We start from the raw sequence: 27,289 nt of genomic DNA, 5'->3' as shown, positions 1-27,289 counted from the left end.
GCTGGAGGAGACGTTTGTCCAGGTGCAAGCATTGCAGTAAAGGGTCCCACATCCCAGCCTGTCTCAGTAGCTGCAGCTCTGATATTAAAGTGCCTTTCCCCCTACACCCAACTCTTCTGCAGAGATGAGATCACAATTAGCTTTTGAACTAACATATATGATTAAAGACAATTTCTCACACCTCTCAGGAAAAGGAGGGTGTGTCTGCTACCTGATAAAAACAACATTTATATACATACTCCTCTGACTGTAGAAACTGATCCACAGGTCCTGTCTTGGCTCTACACCATCAGGTCATTGAAGAAGAAACTATCTTCTTAAGACTCTTCACCTCCTTGAGATAAACTCGTATATTCCAATTCATAATAATCCTGTGATTATGCACAGCATTTCTGCATCATCTTTCATGAAAACAAAGTAGTTGAGAAAGCCTAAACTGGGAGCCCTAAAGTGCGCCAGAACTAGGGCGTCGGACCCCAAACATCAACACCACCAGTACCGGGAGGCGCTGAGTTGCTCGCGTGCCACCTCCTCCATCCAGAGAGCTGTGTGCAGAAGGAAAACTACACTTCCCGGCGACCTCTGCGGGGCAAGGCGCGCGAGGGAGGGCGGGAAGGGGCGGGCCTCTGTGTGAACAGCTTTTCTATTGGTGCGCAATCCAGAGGGCTGTGTAAACCAGTGGGCGATTGGACGGGGTCTTGCACGTTCCGTGGCGCCGCGACGCCCGGTGGTTTGACTTGTTTTTCGGTTGGGCTCTCGGCGTCTGCGGCTCTGGGCGACGTGAGTGGAGTTCCGGGTTCCGGAACGGGGGTCAGGGAAGGGGTCTGGGGAGGAAAAGGCGGGTTGCGGGGAAGAAGCTGCGGGAGTAGTGCGAAGGGGAGGGGTGTGAGTCTGAGAGGGCGCGTCGGGAGGCCGGAGGGAACCGTTAGCATCTGCCGGAGGACTGGTGGGGCGGGGGAGGGCGCTGGAGGATGGGAGGCTGTGGTCACCGGGGGTCAACACGGGGAGAAATGGAGAAAAGAGTACGGAATGTGGGCCCCTGGAATTCCCTCACTCCCCGCCGGTCTTAGCCTCACTTTCCTCACTTGTAAAGTTGAGGGGTAATAAAAATACTAAACAGAGTTGTGGAGTAAAGAAAATAATAAATGTTCAAGTGCTAAGCAGATGTTAATTGTAAATAGATAAGCTATAAATATATATACCTAAACAGGGGTGTCACAGGGATGGATAGAAGCTGGATGAAACTCAGTAGTTTGTCTATAAACAAGGGTATCGTTCTTTCGGGAGATAGAACCATGTTCCCACCTACAGGGAACGTACCCCGTCGTGGGAGAGGTGATAGCCATAAAGAACTCTACTGTGTTCAGTTTTAGACAATTACAAATGGGATTCTTTTGCAGTTAGTTCATTTTTGGATGGAGAGACGCAGAGAAGAGATGGAGGAGGTAGTATTTGAGTTTTCGTGCGGAGATGGGATTTCATTAAGTGAAATTATGAGAGTGGAGGGAAGTATTGGCCCGCTGGAGGGAGGCTCATGAACAAAGGCACGGAGGCAAGGTTATCTGGAAACCAAGGGCACGTTAGGGGAGTGGAGGGAAGTAAGGTAGGAGAGGTAGGTTTGGTCCTTAAATTTAAAAAGACATGACGTTTAGGCAGAGTTTGATTTAGTGCATTAGACTCTCAGGAGCCATAGATGAATGTTACGACTTATTAGAAGATGGTCCAGGAGAGGGGCGGGTGGTAAAAGAGTTAAGCCATTGTAGTAGGGTGGGGAAGAAGATGTGGAGATCCTGAGTTAACATGGCCATTGTCCGAATATACAGGAGTTTCATACGGTTGGATGAAAGGGTCAAGAGAAGGAGTATTGAAGTGATGAATTTAAATTTTCAAGTCCAACATAGAGTATGGATACCAAGGGGGAAAGCAGGGGTGGGATGAATTGGGAGATTGGGATTGACATATATGCACTATTGATATTATGTAAAAAGATATCTAACGAGCACGTACTGTAGAGCACAGGGAACTCTACTCAGTGCTCTGTGGTGACCTAAATGGGAAGGAAATCCAAAAAAGAGGGGATATATGTATACGTAGAGCTGATTCACTTTGCTGTACAGTAGAAACTAACACAATATTGTAAAGCAACTATAATAAAAATTTAAAAAATAAAATTTCAAGTCCAGGTGGTTTGGAAGATGCTGAATTATTAACTAAAATATGAAAAAAGGAATATGTTTGGATGACAAAGATGCTGTATTTGGTTTGGGAAGTGTTAGCTTTGAGGTGCTAAAAAATATGTGACTTGAATGATTTTTTTTTTTTTAATATTAAGGAGTTTCATAGGTCAATTTTGACTAAATCTTTGGGTTCATGACCCAGGAGTGAGCTGCTTCAGTCTGGGATTTTTTTTTTTTTTAAGTTAAACATTTCAAGCTCCAGTGGGACATGTAGGTGAAAATGTCTGTTACATAATTGGAAATTCAAGTCAGGAGATGAAAAGAGATGTCATTTATTCATTAAACAAGTACTTGTTAGTTACTCTTTGCCAGGTAGTGTTTTAGATGATACAGGTAATCATAAAAGCAGTGGGAATAATGATGTTCCTGAAGAAATGGATAGAGGAAGTAGTAAAGAAAGTTGAAGACAGAGCCTTTTTTTTTTTTTTTTTTTAATTTATTTGGCTCTGCCGGGTCTTAGTTGCGACATGCGGGATCTAGTTCCCTGACGAGAGATGGAACCAGGCCCCCTGCATTGGGAGCGTGGAGTCTTAACCACTGGACCACCAGGGAAGTCCCTGAAGACAGAACCTTTTGAACCAAGGGAGTAAAATTTTCAGTGAAAACAGCAGTCACCTGCATTTATTGAGTGCTTAAATGTGTTGGACACGTGCTCAGCCCTTTTGTTCATTTAATCCTTACACCAACCTATGACATAATGCTATTATTATCCCCATTTTCTAATAAGTAACTGAAGTTTAGAGAGGTTAAGTAAAAGCTTGCCTGAGGTCACACAACTAATAGGGGACAGAACCTTGACTCAAATCCAAGTCTGTCTGATTTCAGAGCTCTCAACGACAAAGCAATATTTTAAAAGGGAGATTAACACTGTCAAATGCAGGAGTGACTTGTTGAATGGAGGAGGATGGGAAACGATAGACACAGCTCACCAAATAAAGATAATATCAATGGCTTTGTATTTATCTTAAATTTAGCATGATGGGTCCTCTACCTTAATATCCACTTAATTTCTCTTGGTTATTAGAAACTTTTCGGCATCTCCCTCTCCTATAATTTCAGCAAAAGGATTGTAAATTTGTTTTGCATGTAAATTTGTTGCAGTAAACCTTCATACTAAGGCTGTTCTTTTGTCTGCTTGTCCATTGAAAAACTAAATGCCATTCTGATTTTATTTGAAAATAATAATAAGGAAGAATGCCTTCATAGAATTTCAGGATTTGGAACTACTTTAAAGAATACTACATTCTAAAACATCACATTCTGGGGTGTCCCCTGGTGGTCCAGTGGCTAAGACTCCACCTTCCAATGCAGGGGGCACGGGTTCGTTCCCTGGTCGGGGAACTAAGATCCCACGTGCCCAGCAGTGTGGCAAAAAACATAAATAAACAAAAAATAAAACATCACATTCTGATGCTGTCAGAAGCACATCTGATGCTGGTGGGGAGGGACCTGTCTGTACGTCCTGTACTTTTTTCCTGTTCCTGACCCCTCATTTTGAGTTTTTGTGTATTTGACAGGTGGGAAAGGACAGCATGAACTTTACCCCGACGCAATCTCCTGTCTGCAGAAGGTAAGACATTTGCTTATTTTTGAGCTGTTGAAATAAAGAATCCAGACTTCTGTCACCTTAGTACACATTGGCTTAGGAACTAGAAGAGTTTTGGATTTGGACTATATTAGACCTCATTTCTCTAATTATGTGGAATTTAGATTAAAAACTAGGACATAGTAAATGTTAACACAAGAATACAGGCATTTTATGTGGGCCTCATACGGTGCCAGTGGACCCTTGGATTATAGAGGAAACAACCAATAGACAAACACAGGGGACTTTGGACTCTGCCTCTGTGTCAACCTGCATGATGCCTCATCTTCATCCTCATTGCCACACTCTCGTTTGCAGAATCTCAGAAATACCTCTTAGTTTATCTATTAACCTATATCCCAGAGTTATAAGGCAACACCTTTTCAAAACATGAAACTAAGTACAGTAATATTTCTGTTGTGAGCTTTTGATGATTGAGAAAATATTTGTTCTTCATGCTAGCTGAAAGTGGATTTTAATGTCTTTCCTGTACGTGCTCACTTATTAAAAGTGCTGCCCATAACCTTCATTAACTACAACTCGGGGCTTCTGGTATAAAATTTCTCTACTCTGTGCTCTATTTTGTTGTTGTATAATAAATTGCAGGCAGTTAGCCAAAGTGGATTAATTCTCACATGAGGATTTCTCCACTTACGTATCATTTGTTTTCTAACTTTCATTGTTTTCAGCTTAAGTCTCTTGTTTGCTAAAAGCAAACAAACAAAAAATCCCTCTGGTCCAGCCTTTGATTAGCCTTTGATCTTGGCTGGTCTTGGTCCATGTAATTCAGGTCTTTGATGCTAGAGACTAGGGTCTGATTGGTCGTGTGGTTACTGACTAGCCTGTATTTTCTAATCCTGAATCTTTATCATGCCCTTCCTTAAAAGTTTTCCCACTTATATATCTACCCCTAAAAATAAACTGTTTCATTATGCATGTTTTAATCTTAAATGGCAATATCGTCTGTATATGCATCTACATACATTTTTGCATTTAATGTTTAGATAATTCATTCATATTCATACATGTATCTAATTCATAGTTTCTATAACTTTGAGAATATTCCACTGTATGAATATACCATAGTTTATCCACTATCCTATCAAACAGACATTGGAAGTTTTACTGTTTTTGTTATCACAAATAATGTTATTATGAACATTTTTGTATGTGTTACCTCATATGTCTGTGCAGATAAAAGAAATTGCAATTTTACTAGATTGTGCCAATTTACTGTCTATAGTTTCACCAAATTATACTCCATCAACAGCACATAAGTTCCTATTGCTGTATGTCTTATAGTATCAAATTTTTGACTGTCACTATCTGGTCTTACCTAGTTGATATTCCTTTTTTTTTTTTTAATGATTTTTTTTACTCTCTAACTTGTATTTTGAATCCAGCCTTAAACCTTTAATACCTGGAAAGCAGTTCATAAGATTATTCACAAACCTGTAACATCAGACTTTCAAGGTTTGTGAGCACCTTAATTATAAGCACTTTAAGGACATAAACCTGATTTTTAATTTAAGAAATTGTAACATCTCATAAATGTCCAGACAGTTTATGAACGTGTCCTTCCTAATCTCACACAGGCTGACGGCTCTCCCCAAGCAGGAGGCTGCCGGTGGCTTCAGTGGCCCCACCAGGTGGAAGGGGGTGTCTTTCTCCGATTCCGTGCAGTCAACTCCCTTGCCTTCAGTGGAAGATCGTCTGGCCGTCCTCTGCCCTTCTCAGGAGCTTCTAGAATATTACCAGAAGATGATGTCTGAGTGTGAGGCAGAAAACGAGGGCCTGTTGAAGAAGCTGGAGCTGTACAGAGAGGCCTGCGAAGGGCAGGTGAGGAGGAGCCGGTGCCCCCTCGTGCACTCTGCGTGAGCCCGTCCCTTGCTGAGAAGGCCTTTGAGTGCCAGCCGGTGTCACAGTACACTTGTCAACATCCTCTTTCTTTTTTTTAATTTATTTATTTATTTATTTTTGGTTGCGTTGGGTCTTCGTTGCTGTGCGTGGGCTTCTTATCGCGGTGGCTTCTCTTGTTGCGGAGCACAGGCTCTAGGCTCACGGGCTTCAGTAGTTGTGGCTCGTGGGCTCAATAGTTGTGGTTCGCGGGCTCTAGAGCGCAGGCTTAGTAGTTGTGGCGCACAGGCTTAGTTGCTCCGCGGCATGTGGGATCTTCCCGGACCAGGGCTCAAACCCATGTCTCCTGCATTGGCAGGCAGATTCTTAACCACTGCGCCACCAGCAAAGTCCTCAACATCCTCTTTTGATCCCCTCCACCCCAGCTGAGCTGCCCACCATCTGGGTGCCCCGTTGGATCACGATGCCCTAAAGTGCTCCATCTCTAAAGTCTTCACTCTTTGTCTCAGCCTCTTGTGCACCTCTGGTTCTCTCTCCCTCACACCTGACCTCGCTTCGGTGTTGCCTCCACAGCTCCTGGCTTCTCAGTGTGCTCAGGGCAGCAGGGCAGCTTCTGGCCACCGTGTCCCGCTTCTAACCCGAAGCCCATGGGCTTCTCTCCAGTAGTCTAGTCGCTGTGCTGCCTGCACGCGGCCCTGCTCATCTGCACCCCTTGCCCGGCAGAAGCCCTCCCTGTGGCTTAACCCCATCCTCGACCACCTGTGTCCTGGAGCAGGGCTTCTCAGCCTTGGCCTTACCGACGTGAGGGCTGATGATTCTTTTTTGTGAGGACCGTCCTGTGTATGCAGGATGTGTAGCAGCATCCCAGGCCTCTACTTGCTGGATACCGGTAGCCCACCCCACCCCCAAGTTGTGACAGTCCAGAATGCCCCCAGATGTTGCCACATTTCTCCTGGGGGCATAGGCAAAACCACCCCAGTTGAGAACCACTGTCCTAGAAAGGTCACAGGTCATTACAGGATAAATTCATGGTAAACAAATCATCTGTATCCTCAGTCACCACGCAGCAGTTTTCTTACCCATCAGTGGTCGGCTCCCCGTCCCTGCACGCCTGTGCCCTGCCTTCACTGCTCCCCTCCTGCCCGCAGGCTCCCTGTCTCCTCAGGCAGCCTTGCTTCCCAGTTCACAGAGGGAACACCAGCTTCCTGCCCATCCACACACAGTCACCTGCGTCCGTATCCATCTCCTCCTCCTTACTGATCCAGGGACCACAGTGAGCTGAATGATCCAGCACTTTCTCTGCTACCCAACCCCCTTTCTTTCCTAAGAAACCCTGCTTTGCTACCTCGCCTCTTTGTGTTTTTTTTTGTTTGTTTGTTTGTTTTTAATTTATTTTTTGGCCATGCTGCACGGCTTTCAGGATCTCAGTTCCCCGACCAGGGATTGAACCCAGGCCATGGCGGTGAAAGCCCCAAATCTTAACTATTAGGCCATCAGGGAACTCCCCTTTGTGTTCTGTTTTTAACCTCTTGCCTGACGTTGGCTTTTCCTCCTCAGTATATGGACAGATTCAAGTCTTTCCCAACAAAAGAGAAAGGCACCCCTCTAGCTGCACCCCCACCTACTCTCAGCGGGGAGGCGCCTTCTTTCCCAGCCACCCTTCCGGAATAGTTTGACTTCCTCACCCACTCGGCGACTCCTTGACTGTGGTTGGGTCCTGTCCTCGCTGCTCCACCTGTGGACTCCAGGACCTGCTGCCAAAATTACCTCATCTCTCTGTGCCCTTTGCAGTGTTTGTCACTGTCGACGTCTCCTTTCCCAAAACTCTGCTCCCGTCTTGATTCCGGTGTCATTTTTCTTTCCCAGTGTCTGTCGCCCTCTCTGACCGGTTCTCAGTGTCCGTTGACAGCTCTCCTTCCTTAGTCTTCCCAAGTTCTTCCCGACTCCACCGTAAATGATCTCATTTTATCCATGCATTGTAGTTCTGCCTATGGGACTGTGACATCCAGGTAACTAGTGCTGACTCGTTCTCCTCCTGAGCTCCAGGGTGGTGTGTCTGTATCTGAACGAACCTCCTTTTCCTCTCCCTGCCCATGTGTGCGCATAGACCACTGCCATTTCCCTCCATTCACCCCTGTCTGTTAACTTTTCTTTATTCTGTGCCTTCGTGACTGGTGTCATTGCCTGCAGTTCTGCCCAGCCCTCCATTCAGTCATTCGCTAAGACCCACTGATTCTGCGTCCTGAATGTCGCTCAGTCCCTTCCGGCCACCTCATCACTGCTGCTGCCGCACTATTCAAACTCCAGTTTCATCTCACCTGAGCATCTTCCACGGTCCCAGCCTCCAGCGCCACACCACCCCGGCCGCCTCTCACTTTCCACTCCAGCGATGCTGAGGTCCTCGTGGTCGGCCAAGCATTTCCGGCTCTTTGCTGGTTTGTGCTGGTTTACCACGCTCTTTCCCGAGAGCACTGCCCTCTGCTTGTCTCTAACGGCCTTCCTTTCAGGCTTCAGCTTTCTGGTGGTGGACTCTGACTTCCCCCAACAGGCTCCAGAGATTCTTCTCCTGCCGTACCTTCCCCCTCTACCATTTTACCGTGCGTGCTTCTCCATTAAATAATTCTTGCATTTTAATTGTTGGCATGTCTGTCTCCCCACACAATTCCTCAGCTCTGTAGGCAAGAATCATACCTTTTCATCTTTGTTTTCCGGAATTTCATAACAATGCTTCTTACATAGAAAGCATTAAAAGTGTGACTAGAACAGGTGGATCACGTGGCGTCCTGGGTTCTCTCGTCTGTAAAAGGAACCGTGAGAGCTCTGATGTTGAATGCAAACGTCACGCTCACTTTGTAGTTTTCAACTTGTCTGTACACAGCCTGTTGTTGTCATTTGGATCCTGTATTGATGAAACCATCTGCTTTGTAATATTTCTACGTGAACTGACTCTGCCGCATCCAACGAGAGATACTCCTATGAAGCCCAGTGTGTTTTCAACTAACTTTTTCCCCAGCATAAACTTGAATGGGATTTGCAGCAAAGGGAGGAAGAGATTGCTGAGCTGCGGAAAGCTCTAAGCGACGTGCAGGTCTGCCTCTTCCAGGAGCGGGAGCATGTCTTACGCCTCTACTCAGAAAACGACCGACTGAGAATCAGGTACCAAGTGAGAGAAGGGAAATGTTGGGGGTATATTTCTAAATCAAGCTCAACAAGATACGTTTCTCTGTGGTCCTTCTCTTAGGTTGCATTCCCAGGGGACAGGCTCTGAGATGGAGATTTGCCGGCACGATGGTTAGCAGGGAGGCTCTTAGGAAGAACAGCTATGAGCAGATTTGGGTTGAGGGAGAATTTGAACTGTGGTAGAGTCCACCGAGGTAACAGAGGCCTTAGCCAACCCCACAGCGGGTGGTCAGTCATTGCATGCAGGCTGCCACCAGGGAGATAAGCTCGGGAGAGGCAGCCCCCTTCAGTCAAGGGCAGCTCCCGGGTTATGGGCATCTTGGTCCTGAGGGCAGCATCTGAGCAGTGTCCCATGGCATCCACTACAGTGCACTTTTTTTTTATTGTGGTAAAATATACTTAACCTAAAATGTACCATTTTAATCATTTTTAAGTGTAGAGTTCAATATCAGTAAGTACATTCACGTCATCGTGCAGCCATACCACCATCCACCTCCAGAACTTTTTCATCATCCCAAACACTAAACCCTAACTCCCCATTTCCCCTCCCCCAGCCGCTAGTAACCACTCTTCTATTTTCTGTCTCTATGTATTTGACTATTCTAGGCCTCATATAAGTGGAATCATACGGTATTTGTCCTTTTGTGTCTGGCTTATTTCACTTAGCATAATTTTTTCAAGGTTCATCCACATTGTACAACATATGTGTCAGAATTTCATTCCTTTTTAAGGCCAAATGGTACTCCATTGTATGTGTGCACCACATTTTGTTTATCCATTCATGTGTGGATGGACATTTGAGCTGCTTGAACCTTCTAGCTGTTGTGAATAACCCTGCTCTGGACATGGGTGCACAAATACCCGTTCAAGTTCCTGCTCTCAGTTCTCTTGTGTATCTATCCAGAAGTGGAATTGTTGGACCAAATGCTAATTCTGTGTTTACTTATTTGTTTTGAAGAACCAGCATACTGTTTTCCACAGTGGCTGCACCATTTTACATTCCCACCAGCAGTGCACAAGGGTTCCAATTTCTTCTAAAGCACGCCAGCACTTGTTTTCCATTTTTAAAAAATATTTATTTATTTATTTATTTATTTTTGGCTGTGTTGGGTCTTCGTTGCTGCACACAGGCTTTCTCTAGTTGCGGTGAGCGGGGGCTACTCTTTGCTGCGGTGCGCAGGCTTCTCATTGCAGTGGCTTCTCTTGTTGCGGAGCACAGGCTCTAGGCGCGCGAACTTCAGTGGTTGTGGCTCGCAGGCTCTAGAGCGCAGACTCAATAGTTGTGGCGCACAGACTTAGTTGCTCCATGGCATGTGGGAATCTTCCCGGACTAGGGCTTGAACCCATGTCCCCTGCATCGGCAGGCGGATTCTTAACCACTGCGCCACTAGGGAAGTCCCTGTTTTCCATTTTTTAATAATAAGCCATCCTTATGGATGTCAAGTAGTATCTCGTTATTTTGATTTGCATTGCCCTAATGATTACTGATGATGAGCATTTTTTCCATTGCTTATTGGTCGTTTGTATATTTTCTTTAGAGAAATGTCTATTTCAGTCCTTTGCCCATTTTCGAATCGAGTTGCTTTTTGCTGTTATTTAGTCTTAGGAGTTCTCTATATATTCTGGATATTAATCCCTTATCAGATAAGTGATTTGCAAGTGTTCTCTCCCATTCTGACAGTTGCCGTTTTGCGCTTTTAATAGTGTTCTTTGATGCAGTAAAGTTTTTAATTTTCATAAGGTCCAATTTGTATATTTTTCCTTTTATTGCTTCTGCTTTTGGTGTCAAATCCAAGAAATCATTGCCAAATCCAATATCACTATGGTTTTTTTCTAAGAGTTTTATAGTTTTCTTTTTTTTTAAATTTATTTATTTAATTTATTTATTTATTTTTGGCTGTGTTGGGTCTTCATTGCTGCACGCGGGCTTCTCACTGTGGTGGCTTCTCTTGTTGCGGAGCACAGGCTCCAGGTGCGTGGGCTTCAGTAGTTGTGGCACATGGGCTCAGTAGTTGTGTCTCACTGGCTCTAGAGCACAGGCTCAGTAGTTGTGGCACACGGGCTTAGCTGCTCTGCGGTGTGTGGGATCTTCCCGGACCAGGACTCGAACCCGTGTCCCCTGCAATGGCAGGCGGATTCTTAACCACTGCGCCACCAGGGAAGCCCAGAGTTTTATAGTTTTCGATCTTACATTTAGATTTTTGATCCATTTTGAGTTAATTTTTGTATATGTATTAGGTAAGGGTCCAACTTCATTCTTTTGCACGTGGATACCTAGTTTTCCCAGGACCGTTTGTTGAAAAGACTTTTTCCCCATTGAAAGTTGAAAATCATTTGACCATCTATGCAGGACTTATTTATGGTCTCTCTATTGTATTTTGTTGGTCTATTTGTCCGTCATTATGCCAGTACCACACTGTTTTGTGTGTGTATATGTGTGTGTGTTGTTTTGTTTTGGCCACATTGCATGGCATGCACGATCTTAGTTCCCTGACCAGGGATCGAACCCGTGCCCCCTGCAGTGGAAGTGCGGAGTAGTAACTGCTGGATTGCCAGGGAATTCCCTTTGTTGTTGTTTGGAGTACCACACTGTTTTGATTACTGTAGTTTTGTACTAAAGTTTTGAAATCAAGCAGTGTGAGCCCTCCAACTTTGTTCTTTTTCAAGATTATTTTGACTATTTGGAGTCCCCTGAGGTTCCATATGAATTTTAGGGTAGATTTTTCTATTTCTGTAAAAAAATTTGGGATTTTTATAGGAATTGCACTGAATCTATAGATTGCTCTGAGTCATATTGACATCTTAATGTTACATCTTCCAATCCATGGACACAGAATGTCTTCCCACTTGTTTATTCTTTCATTTCTTTCAGCAGTGTTTTCGGTGTGTAAGTCTTTCCCTTCCTTGGTTAATTCCTGCATGTTTTATTCTTTTTGATGCTATTGTATATCAAATTCTTTTCTTAATCTCCTTTTCGGATTGTTGACAGTGTATAGAAATGCATGTTGAATTTGTGTTATGCTCCTTTGCTGAATTCACTTACTAGTTCCAAGAGTTTTTTGCGGAACCCTTAGGGTTTTCTATGTATAAAATCGTGTCATCTGTGAACAAAGGTAATTTTATTTCTTGCTTTCCTATTTGGGTGTCTTTTCTTTCTTTTTCTTCTCTACTTGCTCTGGCTAGGACTTCCAATACTTTGTTAAATAGAAGTTGTAAAATGGGCATCCTTGTCTTGTTCTTGGTCTTAGAAGAGAATTTTCAGTCTTTCACCATTGAGTATGATGTTAGCTGTGGGTTTTTCATATGTGGCTTTTATTGTGCAGAGGTTGTTTCCTTCCATCCCTAATTTGTTGAATGTTTTTGTCACAAAAGGGTGTTGAATGTTGTCAGATGCGTTTTCTGTATCAGATGATGATCGTATGTTTTCTTCCTTCACTCTGTTAATGTGCTGTATTACTTTGATCGATTTTCATATGTTGAACCATGCTTGCTTGCATTCCAGGAATGAATTCCACTTAACATATGGTGTATAATCCTTTTAATATGCTGCTGAATACCAGTTTGCTAATATTTTGTTGAGGATTTTTATATCAATGTTCATAAGGGATATTGGTCTGTAGTAGTTCTGTAATGTTTGTCTGGCTTTGGCATCAGGGCACTGCTGGCTTCATAGGAAGTGCTAGGAAGTGTCGCCTTTTCTTCAATTTTTGGAAAAGTTTGAGAATGATTGGTGTTAGTCCTTTAAATGTTTAGTTGAATTCACCACTGAAGCCGTCAGGTCGAGGGTTTTTCTTTGTTGGGAGGTTTTTGATTTACTGATTTAATCTCCTTAATAGTTTCAGCCTTGACCTCATGCCTAGCTTCCCTGGGCCATACTGAAAGCTCACCTTCCACGTCACCTGATTTATGGGTCAGAGTAATGTTCCAAAGTATGGAAAAGTTGTCTCCAGAAGCTGAGGAGTTCTTCCTGCATTATGCTTCCTTCTTGGTGGTGGTCGGTGTGAGGTGCAGGGATTTGTCCCTGCCAGTATCCTGGCAAGCCTACATCAGACTCCTAAAACTTCACTCATGTGCCTCGTAGGGTTTACCTCTGACCCTTTAGAGCTCATGTAAGGTTCTAACACACTCGCCACTTCTTGTCTATCCAGTCTGATTTAATAGGACATCTCAGTAGTGAACTGATATGATGTGTGGAATGGCCAGATCCAGGTCCTTTTGGACAAATTTGATAGAGAGCAGAAGAGTTAACGAGGTCCTAGGGAAGCCTGTAAAAGTATACTGTTGTTCCCCTCACATGAATGAGAACTGCTCTGGTCCTGTTATGAGTGGGAAGGAATACATTTGCTTAATCAGTAGCCACATGCTGTGTACCTAAAACCAAGTTAATTTGCTCTAGCAAAAATACTGCTACATCTGGCAGTCACCGGAATTGGACCTACTTGGTAGTAGCCCACTGTTACTGTGTGGTTTTGCATGAGTCATACTTGTGAATGGATGGGGATTTGATGGGGACCTCCACCCCTGCATCCTTTAGGTCTTTATTTGCCATCGTGGCTGGGGTGGGGTGGGGCAGTTTCAGAGGCTGCCACTTGCTTTAGCACAGAAACCAAGAAAGCAGTTTGGAGGCTTTGCCAGCTACCAATTATGTCCATTCCAATTATACGTTTGGAGATGGGGGAAATGACCACTGACTGGGTCTGGATCCAGTGGACCCACTTTGAGCTTGAGCTGGACCTGGACCAAAATTCCATTTATTGCATGGTTCCCAAATGCCCTAGATAATGCTCACGTCACCAGGTGTCAGCTGAGACTCTGCATCCAGCAATCCTTGAAAGGTCTGGGTATTTCCTTTCCCACAGTGTACGATTACTTGAGTAAATGGCTTAAGCCCTTGGAGGTAATGAGGGAATCATTACAATGTACACTTGCTGTGGTATCACCAGGTCTTACTTCCTGGGAGATACAGCTTCTCCTTTAGGTAACAGTCTCTGGGTCTTAAAACTAGCAGAGGTATGGAAAATGGGTCAGAGATTGTGAGTTTGTATAGAATATACAGCCCCCAGCTCCGCCCCATTTTTTTTTTTCTCTCTTGGCTGTGCTGCGCAGCATGTGGGATCTTAGTTCCCCAACCAGGGATGGAACCCATGCCCCCTGCAGTGGAAGTGCGGTGTCCTAACCACTGGACGGCCAGGGAAGTCCCCCCCGCCATCTTTAATTTTATTTAATTGTTTAAGCTATACCCTGTTGATCACTCATCTGTCTTGCTCCTAAGAACACTGTGTTCTGTAACACATCGTATCACAGGCTCTGAAATGTCATTTTAAAATTTGCTTCCTTGGTCCATTTCTGGTATCAACTGTCTTTGGTTGGGTTCCCTGGAAAACAAACTCTGCAATGGAGATTTGCTTGCAGGAGGTGTGTTGGGGAGTGCTCTCAGGAATAAACCACCTGTGAGGGAGTAAGGGAAGTCTGAGTGGGCAGAAGTTGAACTGCGATTCAGTTACAGCAGGTCTCAGTCACTGCCATGGGATTGACATATATACACTAATATGTATAAAATAGATAACTAATAAGAACCTGCTGTATAAAAAAATAAAATTCAAAAAAATTTAGAGGTAAGGTCTAGATAAATCCTATTTAATTTAATTTAGTTAATTTTTTGGAGCCTGTTGCAGATGCTGACTCCTCTCTGTTGACCTTTTCTTTTTTTAATTTATTTTTGGCTGCATTGGGTCTTCGTTGCTGCGTGTGGGCTTTTCTCTAGTTGCGGCGAGCGGGGGCTACTCTTCGTTGCGGTGCGCGGGCTTCTCATTGCGGTGGCTTCTCTTGTTGCAGAGAACGGGCTCTAGGCTCGCGAGCTCAGTAGTTGTGACTTGCAAGCTCTAGAGCGCAGGCTCAGTAGTTGTGGCGCACGGGCTCTGGGCTCGTGGGCTCAGTAGTTGTGGCTTGCAGGCTCTAGAGCGCAGGCTCAGTAGTTGTGGTGCACAGGCTTAGTTGCTCTGCGGCATGTGGGATCTTCCCGGACCAGGGCTTGAACCCGTGTCCCCTGCACTGGCAGGCGATTCTTAATCACTGCGCCACCAGGGAAGCCCTGACTTTTTTTTAATTGATGTATAGTTCATTGACAATGTTTCAGGTGTACAGAAAAGTGGTTCATTTATACATATGTATATCTATATGTATGTATGTATGTACACATATACATCTATTTTTCAGATTCTTATATAAGTTATTAAAGAATACTGAGTAGAATTCCCTGTGCTATACAGTAGGTCCTTGTTGGATATCTATTTTATATATAGTGGTGTGTATCTGTTAATCCCAAACTCCTAATTTATCCCTCCACTGCTTCCCCTTCGGTAACTGTAAGTCTGTTTTCTATGTCTATGAGTCTATTTCTGTTTTGTAAACCGTAAGTTTGTTTTCTATGTCTATAAGTCTATTTCTGTTTTGTAAATAAGTTCATTTGTATAATTTTTTTAGATTCCACATATAAGTGATATCGTATGATATTTGTCTTTCTCTGTCTGACTCACTTCACTTAGTATGATAATCTCTAGGTCCATCCATGTTGCTGCAAATGGCATTATTTCATTATTTTTATGGCTGAGTAATATTCCATTGTGTATATGTGTGTGTGTGTGTGTGTGTCTGTGTGTATATGTACCACATCTTTATCCATTCCTCTGTTGATGGACACTTAGGTTGCTTCCACGTCTTGGCTATTATATTCAATAAACAGTGCTGCTGTGAACACTGGGGTGCATGTATCTTTTCAAATTAGATAGTTTTCATCTTTTCTAGATATATGCCCAGGAGTGGGATTGCTGGATCATATGGTAATTCTATTTTTAGTTTTTTAAGGAACCTCCATACTGATTTCCATAGTGGCTGCACCAATTTACATTCCCACCAACAGTGTAGGAGGGTTAATCCTATTTAATTTTAACTTGAGGTTATCATTGCTTTAAAAATAAATGAGGGACTTCCCTGACAGTCCAGTGGTTAAGACTCCGCGCTTCCATTGCAGGGAGCATGGGTTTGATCTCTGGTCGGAGAACTAAAGATCCTGCATGCCAAATGGCATCACCAAAAAAAAAAAAAGAAAAAAAAGTCAGAAGGGAGAGCCTTTAAGCAAAAATTTACTTACTCTGGACACTGTTTGCTTATTTTCTATGAGAATTGCAGGGAGCTAGAAGACAAGAAGAAGATTCAGAATCTCTTGGCTCTTGTGGGAACAGACACTGGAGAAGTGACCTATTTTTATAAGGAGCCTCCCAACAAGGTAAGTAGTCCTTTGTATAGCAGGGTGGGCATGGCTTTTACAAAATACAAGCTGGGGTCCATAATCAGAATAATTTTGGTACTTGTTAAAGAAGCTAGAAGGAGAATTAGCTATGGTAGTCTCACATTTACCTAAGTTTTCAAAGCATTTTCTCTAATTACAAAGAGCTTTGTGAGTTTTTTTCAAAAACCTTGGAAGTAACATTGTTTACCCCGTTTCACCGTTTGGAAACCTAAAGCTCAGAGGAGATGTTTTGGATGAGATTAGAGAGAACAGCAGGAGCAGACTTAGTGTGGGAACAAGTTTCAGTACTAGTTTCTTTTTAAATCTTTGTTTATACTGATGACAAAATTCATGCATGGTCTTTGTTAAAATAACACACATATTTCAGGAATCCAATATAAAAGTGGCAGTCTCCCATAATTCTGTACCCCAGAGATAAAGCTCTTTTTCCATTCATATAGAAATATTTGTGTATTTGAGATTTTCCTTTTTTCACTTCTGTAAGCAGTTCTTCAATGAGCAGTTTTTGTACATATCTATATGTGCATACTTCTGTGTTTCTGTTACTTTCCTAAAGGACCTTGTCAAAGACTGCTTTTTTTTTTTTTTGGCCAATATTACCAAATAACCCTGAAGTTTTATTTTTTCATTTATATCACCAACACTGGTTTTATCCAATTTATATTCAAAACACTGGGTTTTATCCAATTTGTTACTTTGTCCACTTTGGTCTCTCATATGCATGACATCCTCATATGATTGTATCGATTTTGACGAATTTAATTTACGAATAATGTTTAATCTGCAGAACTAAAGCTAAAAAGTGAAATATTGCATTTATAAGAAGGCTATTTCTGTACCTTTTTTTTTCTCTTTTTTTTTGATTCTTCAGGTCAGCATTTTCCAAAAGACTATCCAAGCTATAGAAGTAAGTGAACAGAATGAATCTTCAGCTTTCAGAGCAGGTACCAACCACATTATTAGAAATTCTTATTGATGCAGAATTAAAAAGCACAGTACAAATAATTAGAAACTTTTTCATACCATATAGTGATAATGAATGTTCGTAATGATGCCTCTGGAGTCTAAGGCCTTATTGAGCTGCCTTTTTTTTAAACCTTTCCATGACGTTTTAATGAAGTAGAATTAAAAAATATATAATTAACATGCTTATGGTGGTAAGTCATAAAACAGATTTGGACAACTTCTGGAATCCCAGACTATTAATTAGCCTCTCTAAGCCTCAGTCTCCTTATCCTTCTCTCTCTTTTTTTAATGGAAATCCCAATTTTATTTCTTTTTCTTTTTTTTAGTTGAGATATAATTGACATATAACATTAGTTTCTAGTGTACAACATAGTAATTTGATATTTGTATATATTACAAAATGTTCACCACAGCAAGTCTAGCTAACATGCATCACTACGCATGTGGTTACAAGTTGTTTTTTTGTGTGTGATGGGAGGTTTTAAGATCTAGTCTCTTACAAAGAAAATGAAAACTTTAATTTGAAAATGTATGTGCATCCCAATGTTCACAGCAGTATTATTTATAATGGCCAAGATATGGAAGCAACCCAAGTGTTCATCAATAGATGAATGGATAAAGAAGATGTGGTGTGTATATATACACACAGTGGAATACTACTCAGCCATAAAAAGGAACGGAGTCTTGGCATTTTCAGCAACATGGATGGATTTAGAGGGCATTATGCTAAGTGAAATAAGCCAGACAGAGAAAGACAATATCATATGTTATTACTTACATGTGGAAGCTAAAAAATAAAGCAAACTAGTGAGAATAACAAAACAGAAACTGACTCACAGATACAGAGAACAAACTAGTGGTTACCAGTCGGGAGAGGGAAGGGAGGAGAGGTGAAATAGGGGTAGGGGGTTAACAGGTACCAACCACTATGTATAAAATAAATAAGCTACAAGGCTATATTGTACAGCACAGGGAACATAGCCAATACTTCATAATAACTATAAATGGAGTATAATCTGTAAAAAATTTGAATCATTGTGTTGTACACCTGAAACTAATGTAAATTAACTATACCTCAATTTAAAAAAAGAAAAAAATAAATAAGCTTCTTTTTTTTTAATGTTTATTTATTTATTTTGGCTGTGCTGGATCTTAGTTGCGGCACGCAGGATCTTCGCTGTGGCATGTTTACTTGCGGTATGCAGGATCTTTAGTTGTGGCATGCAGGCTTCTTAGTTGTGGCATGCACTTGTGATCTAGTTCTCTGACCAGGGATTGAACCCGGTCCCCCTGCATTGGGAGCACGGCGTCTTACCCACTGGACTACCAGGGAAGTCCCTAAATAAGCTTCTTGAATTATCTAAAGAATTAAATTATGTTTAGTGCAATGTTAGTGTTGCTTATTTTTAAAATCATCTTGTCCATTGAAAATTGGGTTATACATTATAACTAAAATGTTTGGACTTAGTATTTTTATTCATTACCCTTTCTAATTAAATAAGATTTTACAAAGAAAATAGACAACTCCAAAGAAAATTGAGTAGTGTATTCTTCAGAAAGATGAATATTACTATCCAGATGATATCCTAGCAGAGTTCCCTTAAGAGATTCCTCTTTGAACAATTTACCACTATAGTTATTGTACATTGTCTTTTTTCTTCCTTTCCTTCCCTTACAGATAAAGGAAACCAAACTCCTCTGCAAAGGTAATGCTGATGCTTGAATAGCAGAAAGAAAAGCTAAGTAAAGGTCTCCCCTCACTTTTATGTTCTATTTTAGATTCTAAAGGCAGCAGGAGAAAACCAGCAGTGAGACGGAAGGAGGAGAGTGCCCAGCTGCACCAGAGGGACGTGGAGACCCTCATCCTGCAGGTACAGACCACAATCATTTCTGTCCACCAGCCTGGCTCGGGCGTCACATATGCCTAGTGCCTCCTTGCCCACGTGGTCCATCCAGACGCCATGTGATTGGAAGGCTGAGGTTCTTAATTTCCCAGGGTTCTGTGTTACAACCGTTACCCTGTATTCCACCATTCTAGCAGTGCTTTTCTGAACCTGCAGTTCGTTCAGCTCATAGGCCGAGCCCTCCCAACAAAGCCATCACAGTCAGAACTCCCTCTGGAGCTGGCGCCGAGACACACAGAGCTGCAGTTGTCTGTCCCAATACACTGACCTTCAGGGATGAGTCCATTTGTCTGGTGCGTGTGTTCTAAAGTCTAGGAAAGTAGCAAGTCGTCCTCTAACCACCTGGTCTCTCTATGTCACTTGCAACCGTGATTTTTCATCTAGTTGCACTCAGTTCCTGTCCTCGTCAGGGGGCGTATTGATTTGAATGGCTGTTTCCACCTGTGGCCAGTAGCTCCATGTGGGGTTGTGGCGGCCAGCCCCAGAGAAGGAAGTTACGTTATACACATTCTGCTCTACTTGTTAAACTTAACAATGAAGAAACGGGCCATTCTCTCTCTGTGCAACTAGGCAGTCTTAAAAGGGAGACGGTCCTAGAAGTCCAGAAAGGGAGGTGGTGAGAAGATGAGAGTCCCAGGTAGGGGAGACTGGCTTTTCCAGCTTTCCTGGTATGATGTAGGTGTTTTGCTCGGTGTGGACGGAGTCTGTTCTTGTGTCGCCTAAGCCCACTTGTAAGACAGTGAAGAGGAGTCCAGCTGAGATATTTCTCCTGTTTGTTGTGTTGCTGTGCTTTTGTTCGTGGGGTTTTTGTTTTTAAACTTTTCTGGAGAAAGGCTCACTTAGAGGTGAGAAGTGAGTGGGGGAGGGCAGGAGTGGACACCTCGCCCCTTTGGCCCGTCCAGGTGGAAGCGCTGCAGGCCCAGCTGGAGGAGCGGAGCAGGCTCTCGCAGGAGCAGGTGGCGGGGCTCATGGAGGAGAGGCGGATCCGCATGGAGGAAGTGCAGGCTCACCAGCAGAGGGATCGGGAGAGAGTCGCAGAGCTCACCAGAAAGTGAGTGTTCAAGAGGGCCGCACCAGTGGGTTTAAGGCGTTTGCCGCTGGTTTAGAAGGTGGCAGTCCTGTCCGTTCGCAGCACGGGGTCCCGGCGCTGAGGACGTGTCTTGTCAGACGCCCGCCTCTCTCCAGGCTCCTGGGTGCGCTGATGCTTCTCCTAAAGGGCTGGGGGGATTCCACACACTCCCTTCAACCCATTTGCGGGTTTTAGCTTGATCTTATTGTCAAGAAATGTCCTTTTTTCCACTGATGTGTTACCTGACTCAGTATAACATACCTGCACAAGAAAATGGAAACTATCTGAACCTACTGTTTTGCCCCAGACCTGCCTGCCTGTCCCCCCGCTTTCTGCAGTCTGCTTTCGTCCCCCCATTTTACTAAGTGTGCCCTCTCTGACGTCATCACTGATTTCTTAATTTCTGTGACCAGTTACCTCTGCACAGTCCCAGCTGTAATGAGTGTCTCTCTATGTGTCTGGCCCCTCTGATCACCCCCTCTTTGAAATTAGTCTCCCTTGGTTCCTGCAGCACCTGTCTTTCCCTCCTGTCTAACCCTCCTCAGCCTTCTGTCCACTTCCAGTGGCCAGAGCTGGGCTGTAAAGGCATCTTCAGGCGAATATGTTTGAACACCTCAAATTTACTGTGATTGAAACTCAACTTTCTCTTTCCCAACGAGCACCCCTCCCCCACCTCAAACCTGCTACTTCATTCTTTTCCCATTTCTTTTTTTGTGTGTGTAATTTATTTTATTTTATTTATTTTATTTTTGGCTGCGTTAGGTCTTCATTCCTGCACACGGGCTTTCTCTAGTTGTGGCGAGTGGGGCTACTCTTCGTTGCAGTGCGCGGGCTTCTCATTGCAGTGGCTTTTCTCGTTGCGGAGCACGGGCTCTAGGCGCACGGGCTTCAGTAGTTGTGGCACATGGGCTCAGTAGTTGTGGCTCACGGGCTCTAGAGCACAGGCTCAGTAGTTGTGGCACACGGGCTTAGTTGCTCCGCGGCATGTGGGATCTTCCCAGACCAGGGGTGGGACCCATGTCCCTTGCATTGGCAGGTGGATTCTTAACCACTGCACCACCAGGGAAGCCCCCCATTTAGTTTAATGCTGTCACATCCACCTAGTTTACCAAGCTGGGAACCTCAGGATGATCTTCGACTCCTGGCTCTCCTGTTCCCTAATTCCAGACCCTGTCAGGTGTGAGCCTGAGAAACCTGTCCAGTCCATTCTCTGCCCTGTTTGTCGTACCACCTTGGCCCAGGCTGTGTTCTTGTTTAAATTGTTGCAGTAACTAACTGTGCTTCCTGGCACTGGTCCCCTTGTGCTCTGCAGACTTCCTCACTGCGTGTATCTTCTGATGGAGTCCTGCTGCCTCAGCCCTTAGGAGCCTCATCCCTCAGTCTCTGCTCCTCTGTGGCTGTAGTTCACCTCATTCTTCAGTCAGACCAGTAACACCGTTGTTCACAGAACACTTGCGGTGTAGCAGGCCCCTCACTATGCAGTGCCACCCCTTCTCTGACACCTTTCCCAAGCAGAGGTACACGTCTCCTCCCCCATTTCCTGTGATGACCAGCATGACTGCGTGGTGGGCCTTTTCACCTTCTGTTATAACTGTGTCTTTGTTCCCAGGGTCTGGCTGTAGCCTCTGCCCTGCTCCGTGTGCACAACAAATAATTCTGGAAGACTTGCTGATTTAGCTTACCTTCTCCTTTCTGCATTAAACTTCCTACATTTTAAAATAGTTTTTCACGTTGCATTCTGCGTCCTGTTGTGTTTTTTATTTGTCTTCTCAGACTTTCTTTAGTGTCTCTTCCTCCATTTTAAAGTGTGGTCACTAGAATTGGAGGTGATACTCAAGTTGAGCTCTCTGATCAGTGCAGGTAGAAGAGGCCTCCCAGCCCTCGGCAGGCTCTGCTGCTTTTAACATAGTGTCATGTTTGCATTTGGCTGGTACTTCTCCGTTTTTATTGTTGGTATTTTGTGCTTAAGCATAGCAGCTCCACTCTTTGTTGGGTTTTAATTGTTTTTAAGGGAACAATATTTTTAAATTGTCATGGTAAATTGTAACTTTATATCTGTCTTCCAGATTATTAATAACCATCCTAGTTTAGCGCCATCTGCGTATCTGAGCACACAATCAGCTCCTTCCATTAGCTCATCATCCTGAGGGTATTGAATGGCATGAAATCCAAGGCTATTAATGGCTGCCCTTTAGGTGTCACTTTCAAACCATTTGTACGCTAACAAGATCATGCTTTCCCAGTTTGTAACTGAGACCATAACATAAGATAGAATAAAATAACTTGTTGAAAGCAAGAGCAGTGCTTGTGATAACTGAATCAATTTCTCCCTCTTTATACACGTGTGCACGTACCTAAATAAGGATATATGTGTGTATTTTCTGTATATAATATATATATTCCTCTGGTGACAGTTACCTTTCTGGCATTATGTTATCATTTTCCCCTTATCTCTGTACTGTGTTACTCATGAAAAGAACTACATGGATCTGACATTTGTTCAGTGGAAAACTGCAGTGGTTGCCTCACGGTATTTAATACCTTTTGCAAGCAGTTTGATCATTTGATACAGTATTTTTCTAGCTGTTGATATTAAACTAATGAGTTCTAACTCTTAGGGATATTCTTTTCTGAAGATGGAAACATCATTTGCCTTTTCCTAAATCTCAGTCAGCAGGAATCTATATTTAGTACCTGTGTGTATCCAGCAGTTGGTACTGTCCTTGATGATCTAGTGGTATCGGGGCAAAAATAAATGATAAATAAGGTTAAGCGAGTGTCAAATTACAGCGCAGGGACGTAGATTTAAAGCGATGGGGAATTTCAGAGAATGAAGAGACTGCGTGGGCTGAAGTGGCTGAGGTGCCGCCATAGAGGAAGTTGATCTCGAAAAAAGGCCAGGATTTGATGTTGGGCAGCTTACACGTGGAGCACAGCACAGAAAAAAGCAAAGCTGTTTTGACATTTTAGAACTCGTGTTAACCTTCATTCAGAACACCATGGTTTAGTTCTTTATTGTAAAGTCTGATGCCTGGGAAAAGTCCATACTTAGGCTGTGTGTAAATATTTCTATAGTCCTTCTAATCATATAACCTGAAATCAGCCCTCGGGAGAATATCTGTAATGACCAGTGTGTGAACCAGTGTAGATGCTTATACTTTGTCCAGTAACATATATAAGATTGCCAGTGAACAGATGAAGCGTGTTTTTAAAACTGCTAATAATATTTTACAGAAGTTACATATTGTACCATCTTTAAGGACCTGTGTCTTTGCTTTGTTTGGAATAACTGTGTCACATGTGCTATAGAAGCATCCTCATGTCCACATTTGTACATTCTTTCCTAGTCTCCATCACGCCAAGGAACTGCTCTACGAGAGCACCAAAGACTTCTTGCAACTCAAATTTGAAAACCAAAGTAAGGAGAAGTCCTGGATGCTTGAAAAGGATCATTTGATGTCAAAGATTAAGCAATACAGGGTGCAGTGTAAGAAGAAAGAAGATAAAAGTGGAAAAGTTTGGCCAGTTCATGAGAGCCATTACAACCAAAATGAATACATTAAGGTAGTTTCCTCTTTTACAGAATTTTTTTTTTTCTTTCTGGAATTGTTGAAAGAACTCAGAGAATTTCAAAGAACCTAATAATTGTCAAATAAGATCTATTTAGTCCGGGAAGCTGTTGTAGCAGCAACCTCAAGAAGTAGGTTTCAAAGAGTAGCTCATCATTATAGTGTTTGCACATTCAGAAAATTAAAGTATGGCTCGATCGATAAATTCATTCAACAATTACTTGTCGCAGTCCTACGCTGAGCTAGGCTCTGGGGCAGTAAACAAGCTGTTACATTCTAATGGGTGAGAAACAACAGCAACATTAACAAATAACCAAGGAAACGATGGGTTATAAAAAAGTGGTACTGGGAGTTCCCTGGTGGCCAGTGGTTAGGATTCTGGGCTCTCACTGCCATGGGCCCGGTTCAGTCCCTGGTTGGGGAACTGAGATCACACAAGCCACATAGCGCGGCCAAAAAAACACCCCAAAAAATTTAAATTAAAAAAAAAATTAAGAAGTGGTACTAAGGAATAAAACGATTGTATGAAGATTATATATTGTTGTTGGAGGTGTACTTTCATAGAGAAGCACAGGGACACCGTCTTAAGTCTGGTGTTTTTGCTGAGACCTGAAAAACGGGACTGAGCTTGCCCCACAGACCTCGGGGAAGAGCATGAGGCAGAGCGAAGAGCCGGTGTGAGGGAGGAGGTCGTCGTGGGCCTGGAGGAATGAGCTCGGAGGTTGGGGGGGCGGCCCTCACGTGGGGCCTTCCCGGTCCTGCTGAGAAGACGCAGCGCTCAGCTTTTCTATGTCTTTGAAGGATTGTGTGTAAGGAAGTGACTTCTGATTTGGGTTTTTTCAAGATCATTCTGGCTGCTCAATGGAACATGCGTATTTTAAGTGTTGTTGATGTTTTTTCCTTTTGAAAGAAGAACTTCAGAAATATGTCCCAAAACGTATGTTGTAATGTCTTACTTGGTACAGTTCTGAACTCCATTATCTGACTCTTCCCAGAGCCAAAAATATTTGTTTTATTTTAAAGAATTTCTACTGTGTACACTTTAGGGAAAAAGCTAAGAGATTCCTCTAGAAATAGGTTTTCAAACATTCTCCAGAGTTCCTTGCTGGAGTCTTGTTGCTTAACTCATTCTGTACTTCTAGAAATCCTTTCTTTCCTTTCTTTACCTCAGTGCGATATGAGTAGTCTGAATTCCAGAACAGAGTATTAATTTCTTTTTCCTTTTGACCTACAGTCCCTGAAGGAAAAGATAGTACAAGAGAAAAAGCTGTCCAGCATGTACCAAGAGCAGTGCATTTCCCTAGAAGAAGAACTTGCCCAAATTCGTGAGGAGGAGGGAGTGAGGAGAGAGATCTTTAAGGTGTGAAGTTCTCTGCACTCGCGACGGGGTGGGCAGTGCAGCTGGCGCGGGGATGCTCCCTCAGCTCCACAAATGCCCTCCTGTGTCCCTGTGTTTAGGATCGCACCAACAAGATGGGGAGGCGTCTACAGGTCATGACGAAACGCTACGAGGCCTTGGAGAAACGACGTGTCTTGGAAGTAGAAGGCTTTAAGACAGATATTAAGGCTCTCAAGCAAAAACTGAAAGACTTGGAGCAGATGCTCTATAAGGTAATTGATCCTGAATTACCAAGAGGGAGAAAAGAGGTGCAGGTGAGCCGACGGGCACGAGGGCCCCTCAGAGGAAAGCTGGGCCGCATCCCCACCCTTTCACTCTCACAAAAATCAGTTTAAACAGTGCATGCCGGAGGGAGGACAGAATAGACTGAAGTAATTGAATGACGGCATCGTCATGCTCCCACCTAAGCTAAACTCAACAGAAATGTTCATCCCGCCCAATTCAAGAAGTAGATTAAAGGAACTGTGTCTACGGGGAATTCCCTGGCGGTCCAGTGATTTGTACTCGGCGCTTTCACTGCCAGGGCCGGGGTTCAGTACCTGGTCGGGGAACTAAGATCCACGAGCTGCGCGGCGCGGCCGAAAGGAAACAAAGCACTGTGTCTGTTTTACAGACGGGGAAAGTGCGTAGCTGAGTTAAAAAGCAATTTTTCCTCTCAGACCTGGCTTTGTGTAGAATCCGAGTTACCCTCAGTGCCTCCTTAGAGAGGTTTAACCGGTCATCCACACACGCTGAATGATCACTGTGCCACAAGCAGGTTAATGACAGAAAAGAAGAGATGCTTTCTTTCATTGTTTGGCAAATTTACTAATAAAGTTTATATCGGTCTCTTCCTTTTACTCATTGTTAATTGCTGATTGACCTCTATCTCAAGGCTCCTTTACTATTGTGTGGGAAAGCAAAGCGTCTCATGCCTTTTGTGCCTTAATTCCACTCCATATTTTCCTTCTTTTAGCTAGTCACTAAACTAAGGATCGAAGCTGTCCTATGTACTAAAAGACTCATAGAAAGGAGCCAACAGAGCCTGGTCTTTATGACTGGTTTCTCTCTGGCATCTGCCGTAATCATTTCTTCTTCTTCTTTTCAAATCTCTAGGCAACACTTAACACCCGGGCAAACCAGGATCTTGCCATCCTGTGTGAGGTTCGTGACAGCAACAGACGGGCACATAGAATACAAGGAGAACTGAAGAACCTCAAGTCCAAAGTATTCAGCCTGGAGAACGAACTTAGACTCTGTTGATGTTTACTTTTTAGGACTGGCACACGTCTGGAGTAGGTCTGCTTCCTGAAATGTGAGGAAAAGTTCACCTTCTCCCAGAAACCGTAGGCACAGAGTTGTCTAGGGTAGTGGTACCCATTATTATAAAGGCAAGGTAAAGATGAGCTTTTTTTGCCTCCTAAGCTTTATGATTTTTTGCTGTCCTGTTAACCTTTTCTGTGTTTTTTTTGGGGGGGGTGGGGCTGGGGGTGTGATTTGGTCTGGATTATAATCTGAATTATTTACAGACTTTCCCACATTATTTCTCCCATTTATAATGACAGGGTTGTTTTTGTTTTTGTTTTTTTTAAGAGACAGTGACAAAAAAGAAAGCGTTTGTGCTGTGAGCTTGGCTGAGTGTTAGTGGGAGGAACGCCCACCCCAGGAGATAAAGACTCTGGTCTCAGTTTGCCTTTCTCCTGGGCAGAGGGCAAAGGCTGCAAATCACAGCCTGTCAAACGCGAATCGGCCGCAGTTCTGTCAGCCCTGAGCTATAGGGCCTGAGTTCCTTTCTGGACACCCCATCTCAGGAAGTTTCACCAGAGGGCACCAGAGGCCCTACTCTTAAGCAAAATGTTTGTCTGGGAAACGAAAGGTGCCACTTTGGTAAGCATGAGTGAAACTTCAATGATCCTTGTATGAAAATTTCAGTGTTTTACCAGTACTATGGTTCTTTTTTTTCTTTTTCGTTACGCGGGCCTCTCACTGTTGTGGCCTCTCCCGTTGCGGAGCACAGGCTCCGGACACGCAGGCTCAGCGGGCATGGCTCATGGGCCCAGCTGCTCCGCGGCATGTGGGATCTTCCCGGTCTGGGGCACGAACCTGTGTCTCCTGCATCGGCAGGCGGACTCTCAACCACTGCACCACCAGGGAAGCCCCAGTACTATGGTTTTTTAAAAATAATGTATATATTTTAATTTAACTATTTTTCAATAAAATAGATATTTGAAAATA

General features: G+C 43.5%; 1 protein-coding gene across 4 annotated transcripts; it reads left to right on the top strand.

The window, feature by feature from the left end:
- The first annotated feature begins 690 nt into the window (after positions 1–690).
- Positions 691–27,289, top strand: CCDC77 (coiled-coil domain containing 77). Of its 4 annotated transcripts, XM_067756088.1 has the most exons (14): positions 691–780; positions 3,755–3,807; positions 5,418–5,661; positions 8,693–8,835; positions 16,048–16,144; positions 17,040–17,075; positions 18,813–18,840; positions 18,914–19,005; positions 19,173–19,331; positions 19,941–20,089; positions 23,455–23,671; positions 24,911–25,036; positions 25,135–25,287; positions 26,171–27,289. In XM_067756088.1, exons 2-14 carry the CDS (start codon positions 3,770–3,772, stop codon positions 26,315–26,317), a joined length of 1,629 nt encoding a protein of 542 aa, XP_067612189.1. In that variant the 5' UTR covers positions 691–780; positions 3,755–3,769; the 3' UTR covers positions 26,318–27,289. The 4 variants fall into 4 exon arrangements, with proteins under 4 accessions (XP_067612189.1, XP_067612188.1, XP_067612191.1 ...); XM_067756087.1 differs by lacking the exon at positions 18,813–18,840 and having other exon boundaries at positions 17,040–17,112; XM_067756090.1 differs by lacking the exon at positions 19,173–19,331 and having other exon boundaries at positions 692–780.

The sequence above is a fragment of the Pseudorca crassidens genome, chromosome 11 (genome assembly GCF_039906515.1).
Source record: "Pseudorca crassidens isolate mPseCra1 chromosome 11, mPseCra1.hap1, whole genome shotgun sequence".
Classification (NCBI taxonomy): Eukaryota; Metazoa; Chordata; class Mammalia; order Artiodactyla; family Delphinidae; genus Pseudorca; species Pseudorca crassidens.
Note: the sequence above shows the minus strand (reverse complement) of the source record. Positions and strands in the feature narration are given on the sequence as shown.